At 38.6% G+C, this 12,564-nt stretch overlaps 1 protein-coding gene across 1 annotated transcript in view; it reads left to right on the top strand.

The window, feature by feature from the left end:
* The first annotated feature begins 4,197 nt into the window (after nucleotides 1–4,197).
* The window catches only part of tsc22d3 (TSC22 domain family, member 3), a 31,788-nt gene continuing 23,421 nt past the window's right edge, over nucleotides 4,198–12,564 (top strand). Inside the window, exon 1 of the mRNA XM_026331252.2 lies at nucleotides 4,198–5,026. Coding sequence (XP_026187037.1) covers nucleotides 4,686–5,026 — 341 coding nt within the window. The 5' untranslated portion in view covers nucleotides 4,198–4,685. The remainder of the gene's footprint in view (nucleotides 5,027–12,564) is intronic.

A 12,564-nucleotide genomic window follows, 5' to 3' on the forward strand; every position in this document is an offset into this window, starting at 1 on the left:
TATTTTGTACAAACAGTACTTTTGCTTGTGTGGAGAATATGTTTGGTAATTACAGGCTTAGTATTAAGTGTCACTTTAGGTTTTTTCAGTGTTTATGTGGTTATAAAAGACCAAAAGTAGCTGTATAATATATAAAATCTGACTGAAAAAAAGATCACATTACAGCAAAGTCTTTATTCAGCATGAATATAGTGGTAACTGCACAAAAAGAAACTGCAATTACATTAATAAGAAATTTGTATGACTGCAGTCTATTATTTATACTCCAAGGATCATTCAGTTATAAAAGTCCTGATTATCTTTATTTACAACAAAACATGTCCCTTATCATTTGTCTGTCTGCCAGCTGCACTCAACATGGTCATGTGCCTCGTGGCCTGACTGAATTTATCAGCGTTATCTGGACAGGTTTTAGGAGCATGCCTCTGATAGTTTCCTAGTTTCACTGACCTACTTTTGGACTGCTGTGGGAGTTTGCCTGTAAAAGGCAGTTCTTCTCAAATTAATATTTCATACAGACTTTCCACATCATTTAGCTCAACTCAGTCTCTGTTTCTGGAGACATTTTCACCCAAAATAGGCTACCAGAGAATCAGAACCAACATGTACTACACATTTGCAGCTGACAGTAAATTTTAGTCTGAATATGTAGCCTAGTTATGAAATCTGGGTGTAGCAAGATGTTTAGGCTCAGAGGTAGAAGAACAAGTACTAGATCTCTTTTTGAACCCCTTAATGATTAAGTTTAATTTTCAATGAAGATAAACAATAGTAATGCCTGCATACATAACTTATGTGTTAAAAAACTGGTAAACAGCCAAACTGAAACAATTAAATCCAATGAAACAACCAAAATCAATGGTTGGAAAATGGTTGAAATTATGCTTATGTCAAAAAGAATGCTTGTATTTATTATATATTATAAATAATATATATTATTTCTCTTAGATAAGCACCTAGATGTGATTAAAATGGAAGTATGTTTAAGGTATGCCACACTTTGCACTCTCACAGATTGTCTGTAATCAATCATTTCTCATGACATTGGTTGTATTTTAAATAAGTGGGCCAAATAATATGACGTAAAAACCATAATCCTGTGCACAACATAGTACAATACATTGAAAATTCCAGCACACATCAGGAATGTCTAGATCATGATCTGTTTAATTTGATCATTTGTTTACAACCTGTCCTTGCACTGTACTACGCCTTACTAATATTGACCTATTCTGCTCTGCTGCCAGATGTTGTTTACTGCTAGTAACAGTTCCATAGAAGTTGTAGTTTAGTGGACATTGTTCATTCAGCCTTTGATAAACATCTTTTATCTACTCCCCAAATGCCTTTATTGGATCATTACCTGTAGAGATTTTTTTTATAATAACCATTTTGTAATCGTTTACTTTTCATGTGCTTATTTTACTGCTCATGTTAGTTGTTATACTAAAAGTCTGTGGCTAAGGTGTTTCAACATATACATACACAACTGTCAACATTGTTAATTTACTTTTTGCAAATAAGTTGCAAATATGTTGGTATTTAACAGAAAAATACTCAGAGATGGCAATGTTTGATGCCAAAATGTAAGATTTTATAGTACAATGTGTACTTGTATTATTATTATTGTAGTATTATTATATTTTGTTATTAAACCAGATGGTGATCAGGTTTTGCATGTCCACCATCCTCACTGATCACCTTCCTGTCTAAATAGATGTAGCACCTCAGTCAGTCCCAAAACACAGCCTCTGAACAATCTCCAGAAGGTGATTACAGCTTTCATCAGGACATAATTAAGAAAGCACTGCTGAACTATATAAATGTGATGTCAACGAGACAGGAGTGTCCTGTGAGGGGTTAATGGCAAAGACTTGGATGAGAAGATCAATAGTACTCTTTTAGACGTTACATATGAAGCTAAAGACAGGAGATCCGGTGAGCTTGTTTTAGCACTGGGAGAAACAGCCTGGCTCTATCAACAGCTCTAAAGCTCACGATGAACAATTTATATTCGGTTTGTTTAGTCAGTACACAAGCTGCAGTGTAAAACCAACAATTCATCATTTTTCTAGGGGTTATGTGCTGGACTATTTTTTGGCAGGAAGCAGTAACTGTGGTCACTGCTGGTTGGCAGGCAATTGGTTTTTGCTAAGAAAGTCTGGAACAAAACCGCCTTAAACAGCAGTTTGACATGTTTATAATTCAGCATTTGTATGGATTAAACAAACGAAGTATAACATGGTGACTGAACTTCAGAGGTGCTGTAGGCAGAGTTTGTTACTTTCAGACAGAAACAAGATACAGTGGCTGTTGCATTTAAGAGTAGCATTGATTTCCCCATTTAACTTTTGGCAAGAATGTGAATAAGCATATGTTCAGCTGATGCTTTAATGTTGCTCTTTAACTGGTGATGCCAAATTTAGTTCCCTTGCTTTTGTACTAATTCATTATTTCCTGTTTTCCACTTTAATCAGAATGCATTTAGCTGGTTGCATATTTATTGTATTAAATGCAACTTTATAATTCGAACACCACACTGATCCATCAGAGTGATAACCAAAACTACAAAATAAGAGCCATATTGATTCCATTCCATTGCTAAGTTAAACAGTTTTCTAACCATAGATATTGTGAACTATTGTGACAAGTTCAGTGTAGCCACCGGCTAATTGGACAGGAATGACTTTTAAATTCACATTCCAGTTGCAGTGTTTTAAAGCAATGTTTTAATTGTGGTGTTTCAGGTAGCAGAAAGTTTAGTTTTTATTTTAATGTTTTTAAGTAGAAAATGTATAACTTATAATGCTCACAGAAGGTTGTATGCGACTGAAAACATTTACCTCAGTGACTATACTAACAGTTGCTCACTAGAGGGCAGCATCTGTCCGAATCAGTCCTCGATCTCACAACAAAAGTGTAGCAGCCCCACTGCCTGAGGATATCATTACACACTCAATAAAGCAATAGTCAGTCATTTTCTCTGCTTAATTGATCCCACTGCTACCCAACAATGCGTGGTGTGACATTTTTTACTGCAGCAGAAACAGCAGCATGCCTCAGAGTAAGACATGCTATTTGTAATTATCTTGTTGTTGTGTTCTTGCATGACCAGCCATCTGTAGACAGCATGCAGTACACTTGTTGGTCAGCAGCCGAGGTCAGAATCTCAGCAGTACATTCCTCCCAGAGCCATCTGTATGGCTGCAATGACATGTCGTGGTATTTACCAGAGCTGGTGAAACACTCAAGAACACAACACACTCTTGCTTCATCCAAAACTGTTTGATAACAGTTACGAAGACCGAAAAAACTGCAGACACAGGCGAGGTCTGATAAGATAATCTTTACATTTACAAGTCAGCAGCACATGGTTTCTCTCTTTGTCTCATTCTCACTTTCATAAAACACACAGCACAAATGCATGCATAATGACACAAATGATACCAATGTGCAATTGGTATCATTTGTGTGCAACATTATCTTTACGTTGTAAAAACAATAGTTTTGCGTCACCCTCCAAGAAACAAGAACACCCAGAGGGAACCCAGGCTGATATAGAGAGAACATGTAAAGAGAGGCACCTGGCAGCCAATGGATTCAAAACCACCGTCTTGCTGAAATATGGCAGTGCTTGCACCAACATTATGCAAAATGTTGAAAATATTTACCATTGCTCTCCAGCCCTTTTAAATTTTAAATTATATGTAATTGCATAATGAAAAAGCCTGTGCTACTGCTAAATATGTGAAAACCCATTAAACAATCAGTCAAAATGGAGAAAAGTACATTCTGAACAAACAAACATTCTGTCACATCCTGTGTGATGATGTGAAAAGCCTGAAAACACGTTGGCTTACTAGAAATAGGTTATTTATTCTTCTTTTAACAAATTTGCAAGGGTGACATGCTTTGTATGTTCTGCTGCAACCTCCCTCAGCCACTCCTTGTGCTGTCAGCATGGCAGGGCGGAGCTGGCGGAACTACACGTTGCAAGCATGCTCTGAAGCTTCACTCCTTGCCTGTCTGTTTCCTTTTGCCTAATGCTTACACAGCTAAGCTGAAAAAGACAGGAGGAGGGCCCAGCACATGTAACAAGCGATGCATTTCACCAATCACAAGGGTTTCCCCACCTTTCCCTGCCTTCCTTTCTTTTTGTCTCCTCCCACTATCCCCAGGCACACCAAACAAGAAAAAAAAAAGTGCACGGAGAAAAAAGTGATAAGCAGCAAGCAGCTTCTGGGTTTTGCTTTCCAGCGCACTCCTGCTGTATCGGTTTGAGTGAGTGTGTATGTGTGTGTGTGTGTGAGGCGTTCACTCTTTCTCCTGACACAGTAGCACATAGCACCAGCGTCTGGCCTGAACAAAAGGATAAACGCAGCAGAGACACAGGAGGGACAACTCAGGGATAGAAAGACGCTGAGTGGCCCAGCGTGACTGCACTTCTCAGGGAGGAACTTAACCTGCCATTTAGCCCTCCTGGTCTTGGAGTGGAGACAGGATGATACACAAGCCTCTCCCAGCCCAAGCTGCCTGTCAGAGCTGAGGAACACACCCTGTTACTCACATTTTTTGTCTTTTACTTTGTTTTTTCATTCACACACCTCAATCTCTGTCATCCTTTACTGAGATTCCTGGCCATCTTCAACTGGACACCCTTCCTTTTCATCCACCTGTCCTCCGAAATGTCAGACGATGATTGCCGCTCACCTATCGGCCTTGACTGTTGCAGTTGCTGCCTGGACTTGGCCAATGGCTGTGATGAGTCCATGTCTACTGGTCAGGCTCAGGGCCTTGGTACAACAGGGGGTCTGTCAAGAAGCCCCTGCAGCCCCACTGTGAATCACTTCCGCCAGCTCCGCAACCAGCTGATGTACCAGAACCTGAACACGGATAAGCTGAACAACATCATGAGGCAGGACTCCTTGGAGTCAGTTGTGAGGGACCCCTGCTTCCTTCTGAATGAGGGGATCTGCAACAGCAACATTGACCAGACCATGCTGTCTATACTGCTCTTCTTTCACAGGTATGTGTGTTTTTTGCTTTGGAAAGGTACTGTACATGCTTATCTGACAAGGTCACAGCTGAATATAACATATTATATCATTAAAAAAGGCTTACATAAGTGTTTAGACTTATGGATTAAGTATAGGCCAGGAGAAGGGCCTTTATTTTGATTGCGTTCCAGAAATGAAAGGTGAGATGATGTAAAAGAAGGTCTTTACTTCACAAGAAAATAACAATAACATATAAATGCAGATTGTGAAGTTTAACTTGGTTGTAATAACTTAATTTGGTGGTCACCCTTATGCACTATATATGAAATGTTGCATAACATGACACTGACAATGACAAGCGCATGCGCAATGTAGTCTGTCTCTGTAAGACATATTCTAAATGCTGAAATGTTCCTAGATTTAGTCTCAAAGTTCTGATTGTAGTTGAGAGAACTTTCCTTCAAAACAACAAAACACTATATGCAGAAAGAGGTGAACAAAATCAAACCTAAAAAGAACACATTACAAAAACACAGGGATGGTCTAAAACAACAAAGTCTTGTCACTTTGATTTAATTAAGATTTGCTTTTATTGCTAGAGGTCAATTAAAACTACCTTGACTCCTTCACCGTTGCTGCCAAATAGTGTTTATAAAGCAGTGTTTGGCAGCTCACCTCGGAGTGTTTGTGAGCAAAAGAATGTCCTGCTACAAAGCCGCTGCCAGTTTGTGTGGCAGCTGTCGAATGACTACAGCTTCAAATTAAGAGTTACCATCTTTCCATTTGGCCTCAGTTTTTTGATTGTAGCTGAACTTCTGAACCAGTGCCATCAGTTACTGCGCAGTGCCTATTTGGAAAAGCTGGCATTACATATGGCCTGTCTGGTTATCTGAGCAGTAAAATGTGGAGACATACAACAACATAACACTAAAACAACACAAACCTGTTTTCACTGTAAAAGTTGTCCGTGAACATCATACATTCTGAGACTGCCATCAATGAAATATATGTGTTAAAATATATGTATGTCAGAAATATAATGTTAATCTGGTATTTACCTCTTTAGTTTATAGCAGCGTAAAGAAGGAATCTTGATATTTGTTTGACATTTGCTACCAGTCTTACAAGCTTTTTGCTTTTCTTTTTGTCTAAATGCTGCTTTCTTTATGTCATGTATATTAAAACCACTATATCTGACTAACTCTTTATATTTAAGTTTTATTTTGAATGTAGCACATATGAGACTTTTACAATTAAGTAATGTAAGGGATTTTAAAAATAATCTTTATTTTCAACGACAATTAATATATTCTCCATTTTATTTCCTATTTTTAGGCAGATAAAATATCGTTAATAATCTGTCCTGACAAAAATTTACCTGGAGCAAACATGGGAATGATAACTGTTATCAGTGTTTGAAGGTAATATCGTCTTAGCAATGTTCTATGGCCAGTAATCAGTATTTTATCAAACTTCTCCAGAAGCCAAGATTCTACAAATATCTATGTAGGTTACATTTTAACCTGTATCTCCTCTCATAAATACCGTGGCTGTTAAAAACTTATCTCCTGTGTCACTGATAGATAACAGTTGATGACAGATAAAACATCAGAAATAAAACCATTCAGGGCACAGTACAGGTGATGGGGCTTATAGCAAGGAGGATAGGCCTTAAAGGTGCAGTTTGTAAAATGTGAAGGATTTAGCGGCATCTAGTTGTGAAATGGCAGAATGCAACCATCTGAACACCCGTCACGCCCCACCCCGTGTTTTCAGGCGTGAGGGAGGATATGGTGGCTGTCATCTTTAGAACAAAATGAGATTCCCTATTTAAAACCAGTGTTTGGTTTGTATGTTCTGGGCTAATGTAAAAGCAACATTGCAGCTTCTGTGAAAAGAGACACGCTCCCTATTTTGATTTAAAAGGCCCATTCTAAGATTAAGAAACTGCAATGGTTGATATAATCTTTTTAGGTAATATTGTTCTTGCATGGGAGCATGGTGCATTATGTAACGCAGGAACAAACTGTTATTGATTTATTTTTGAAAGTGAGGGTGTGTGATGATAAAACAATAGGATGAAGAACACTGGGTGTGTAAGACCTGTGGCTCCTCTTTAGCATGACAGCTAAAGAAATGAGGGAACAAACAAAACCTTTGGAAGTGTTTTTATATATTATATATATATATATAGATATATATATATCTATATATATATATAGATATATATATATCTATATATATATATATAGATATATATATATATTTGGATATGAAAAGTCAATATTCACTGCATTCAGTATCATAAGTCGAATAATGACAGCTGGGCTTTGTTGAAAGTGTTACATAAGAGTTTTCCTGTGCTGCTGTTCAGACTTAGTCTGAGGCTATACCTTTGTAACTTCATATATTCCTTCACTAACCAAGGAGCTGTACATATGTGGTTGTACAATTTAATATAAAATTCATAGTGCCAAATGACATAATTGAAAAGTAATTCAGCTTTGAAATGTTTTATGTGAAAAAAGTATCTACAGTGTGGATGATTTAATTACACGCTGGACTGGCATCTCGAGGGAGGACAGAAAAATCAGTTTTTAAGTGCCAATATTGTTAATGTTCTGGCTTAGGGACAGTGTTCACCCATGCCGCTGGCCTGGCTGACCATGCATCTGTCTGTGCCAGCTCAACTGTTTTCCTGACAAACAAAGTCTTCAGCCAGCACACTAGTACACTTTGTTCCTGATCCTTCCCTACTCAAGAGGAAATCACAGACACGGATCACGTGGCTTCCATGGATAGGCTTACTTGCAGGATTAAAACATTGATTTCAAATGTGCACCCTTGCGGTCTTTCGTGAAGAAACGCAAACACACTCTTTCAGTCTCACATGTACGCACAGTGTAATCCTGTCAGATGAAGCAAGAAAGCGGCCTTGCAGAAGTTTGCAGAAGTTCATACATTCTTCAAGTTCTCGCTTTGGGAGGGCCCTGCTTCTGATGAAAGACAAGGGCGAGGTTTATAGTGTGACCTCACCATGGGTGGTCAGTCTGCCAAGCAGCCATCATTCTCATTTGACACTTGTTAACAGAATAAAATGTTGAGCATAGCCTGAAGAAGCATGCCAGGAAATCTTTTTTACTTGAAGAATGTCAGTATGAGGCAGTGTCAGCGGCCAACAAACTTTTTATGTTAATGATGCAAGGGTCATAGAAATGTGCTGAGAGAAGCATTTGAATTCATAAGTCCTGTTTGGTGTTTGAGGTAGAGCCAGTGAGATGTGAGGGGTGGGGGGACAGAATTTATGGTTTCCACACGATAAAGCCAGAAGAAGTGGGCTGATTTTCTTTGAGGCTTAGAGAGCTACACTTGGCTGGATGAACTCTTGCACACCTTCAGCCCAGGCAGTCAGTCAGTACTTAGCAGCCACTAAACACCATTACATGCCAGAGTGAAGAGGGGTGAAGAGCCTGCAGCGATGACAAAAACATTTATCACAGCACAGGTCTGTGACAAGTCAGTCAGCAGTCAAAACAAAAAGGAAAAAGGGCATCTTAACTAGTGGCAGCATAATAGACGTTGTGACACAAGTGATAAAGACCTCAAGAGAGAGGCCTTTTTCTGCAGCAGCAACTAACGTGACTGCAGGATAGAGCTGAAGAGGAGTTTGTGCCATTTAGCCTACAGAGCTACATTCCATTTTTATAGACAAGACAGTAATGATTTATAAAATCTTGGAAGAGAGGAAATAATATAGAGGTACAGGTATGCTGACTTTCATTTACCTGTCTGTAGCCTGTGGCCCTGAAAGAGAAAAAGCATTAAAGCTGATTGAGAAGGTTTATTGGGAAGTGTTTAAAATGAGAAGTTACTAGACCAGTGCAGTATGATCAATATGGTGCATGGCATGTGTGAAAATGGAATAACTTTTGTTTCTTGGTTCAGGTTAGTTGAAAGAACTTTCCAGCAGGGCTGGGAAAGACAGAGACAGTTTTTGTTAACCACAGAAATGTCTGTCTGTCTGTCAAACTCTGTTCCGCCTCTAACATAACTCTGTCCTTCTGACTATTCATTGTCGTGGCAACCTAGGCTTGATTACAAGGGAAAAAAGTTGTTCACTTTAGTCTGAGATGACCAATAGTCATTGCCTTTGGTCCACTTTACTGAATGTGACCTAGACCTCCCACAATGGAGTGGAGACAGGATCCAGCTGTGTCAGAGTCCCCACGTGGTTGTAAAGGTCCACTCTGTGATACAAATATAAACTACAACAGAGCTTTGCTACAGGCAGAGTTTTTGGAGCGGAGACCTTTAGTGAGGAGATGATTACGAAAAGTGTATTTGCCTTGTATAAGCCATTCAGGAATCCTTACAAATGTACATTAAACAATCTTCAAGATTCTCTGAAGCAAGATGTTTCTATGAAACTACTTGTCAGCACCGTCTCAGGCGCTTCATTGCATAATAAACTGGTTTCATATTTTAGTTCTAGGAAATGACAGTGGATCAGAGCACTCAAAAGTACAACAGGATAAGAAGTAAAAACTTTATCTTGAATATGACCTTTTTAGCTCATTTACATGCTCATGCCTACAGTCAAAATAGAGCTGAACACATGAAGGTTCTGTCTGTTAGTCTTTGAGGGCAAATGGTTTGCATAGATGACTTTGTTGCAATGGTATTACAGAATTGGAGAATCCACACAGCGATCATAATGCAGGGATCATAATTAAGCTTAACTATTATAAAGTACACTAAAAAGTGATTGAAACTAAGGAGCTGAATGACATTTGAACTTTCTGAAATCAGAAATATAAAGATGTGGGATAAGGTAACCAATACCGTTTCCTGTGTATTACTGTTTCAAAATTCCCCCCAAATGCCAGGCGACTGCAACATTATGTATCTCCAAAACAGCTTAGACTCAACACAAACATACAGCACCATCGTTTCTCAATTATCTTATGTAAGCTGCAATGAGATGTGACAGGGACTGGAATCAGAGATAAACTAAATGCCGCACCAATGTTGAAATTCAAATGCCACATCCCTTCATCTGCCATAAACAAATCCCTGGGAGAAAGCAGTGTAATCTAAATTCCTGCCTAGGTACAATTCAATACATTATGAAGGAGGAGAAATGTGCTGAGTTTGAAACTTGTCTTCTCATTGCTGTTGTTGTCTTCCAGGTGTTGCCCACATAAAAGGCTTAGACATCTTTCAACAGATTCTGTATCCAGTTACATTTTTTGTCTTTTTTGCGTCTGCTGAAAAAAAAAAAAAGTATGTCCTATACAGGTTTGAAGACAGTTACATAACTTAAGGTGGCAAATAAGATGAATGTAAACAAAAAAGGGGGATTAACGGTGAAAAGGCGTAGGGCAGGATGTCTGGGTGGAAGAAATGATTCAGGGCGAGGCAAGTCTAAGGAGCCAATCCCTAAAAAAAACAGAGGCCATGAAGTAATGCCAGAGAAAAGAGAGGGAGAACTAGTGTGAACGATAGCAAGAGAATGGGTCAGGGGTAGATAAACAGCCAGACTGTATCGGCTGGTGCAATAACAAAACAGACAGGACTTGCTATAAATAGAGTACCATTGAAACTCTGTGGAGCTCCAAGCTATAGATAGACCACTGTGGATGTCTGTGGTAAAAGGCACAGGCTTTTTCTGTAGTTTAAGAAAGTCATTTTCTAGTGGCAGGAGGAAGTAAAAAGTCTTTGTTTCATTGTTGTTTTTATGATTTTCCACAATAACACAGGATTTACCCACTTTCAGATACACAGAGAAAGAGAGATTTATTCACACTATTAGAAAAGCCAGAGTTTCCTAACACATGTTAGTATACAGTATATCTGGTCTGGCTACACCAGGAATTAGCCCTGGACTTGATTTAATCAATAAGGAACCCATTTAAAGACAGATGTACAATAATGGCTTTTTAATGGGCCACTTGAATTACTGCCTTGTTGTGTTGTGAAGGTGTGAATGGACTGCCCTTGGTGCTGTGCCATAAGATACCTGGACCTACTGTCGAATGCTTTGCATGGATGCAAGTGTATTTTCATGTGTGTGTATTTGTGCAGATTAAAACTATTTTTTTTTTTTTACTGCTGGTCTGTTAAACTAGGCGGTCTGCTGTCTAAGTGATCAAGTTGTTGTTTGGTAAAATGCGCCGTTCATCATGCATACATTTACCTCCCAGACATGCACAGACAGATGTATTTCTGTTCTCCTCAGCAGACAACTCAGTCAACTCTGATCTCCACAGACACACCCTGTACCAAAGGTTGCTGCAACCTCCTGTGTACAGCCCTCTCTTTACCAACACCGCTGTGGTTCCATGTTCAGTTGCCCCTAGCAACATGAACACAACATGCGCATGAGATAAGCATTGCACTTTTCTGTACACTCTATTTTGCTGCAAATGTAAACGCTTCTCTATTTGACAGACAAAAAAAAATCTTTTACATTATTTTGGGACTCGAGCTAGAATTTCACATTATTCTTCCCTCTTATTGAAGTTGACTCATAGAAGTTACATAAACATTTTTTATACATCATTTAATAAGAGTGTAGCAGTGTTTCATTTCTATGTGCCTAGATGATTTCTTTCAAGGTGTGCCAATAATGAATATATTCAGTATTTTTCTTATTGTCACCAAGTCCCATGAAAGCTCCTAACAAGCATTAGCTGTGTCACTAAAGCCTGAAATAGCTCGCCCTCAATGCCATAGAGCTCCATTACAGCCCACAGCCTGATAAAGCACAGCAAACTACACCACTCTGCTGAGTGACATGTCCCTCCATTACGATGAACATAGGCACTGCAGTTTTCAGATGATCACATTCACTGTCCTAGTGCTGTAAATACTATGTCGTTTTCAGAGCTGAAAATGTTGCTCAAAAAAATACTACTACTAAACATTACAGCCTATACCAATTTTTAAGAAATAATGAATCTTGTCTACATATTTTAACTATATATTGATGACAAATGGGGCTGATTGAACACAGACAGGTTGGGGAAGTCTGAATGTACTGAAAGACGGACTAATGGATTGGTGGTATACATTTTTTTTATCCAACTAATAATAATGAATACAATGAATAATTATTATTTCAATCAACCCATCTGTCTGTCTAGAAGACATAAGACACACTCATTGGCAACAGAAACGCGCGCACACACACACACACCACACAAACACACACACACACACACAGAGTTGCATTTACAGTAGGCAGTACACAAAGGTGAATCACAGCATTATGCTGTTCATAATTTGCCATGGTACAACCCAGCTAAGCTCTTTTGTCCTGAGTGAAGACACAGTATGTGCATTAGAGGAGGATTAACATATCTAGAAGTAACACATCAAGTTTGTCATACAAGTCAAATCCTCAAGATTAGAATGTGCTGGAAAACCCTTTCAAATTTATGGGAAAAGACCACACCCATTTCTAAACGTATTTTATAGTTGACCAACTTATTTTTCCAAAACAAGTTTAAATACTCTACATGGACAAAACCATAACATGTTAATTTTACAATTATTACTTGTATTA

Source organism: Mastacembelus armatus, chromosome 10, assembly GCF_900324485.2.
Source record: "Mastacembelus armatus chromosome 10, fMasArm1.2, whole genome shotgun sequence".
NCBI classification, from domain to species: Eukaryota; Metazoa; Chordata; class Actinopteri; order Synbranchiformes; family Mastacembelidae; genus Mastacembelus; species Mastacembelus armatus.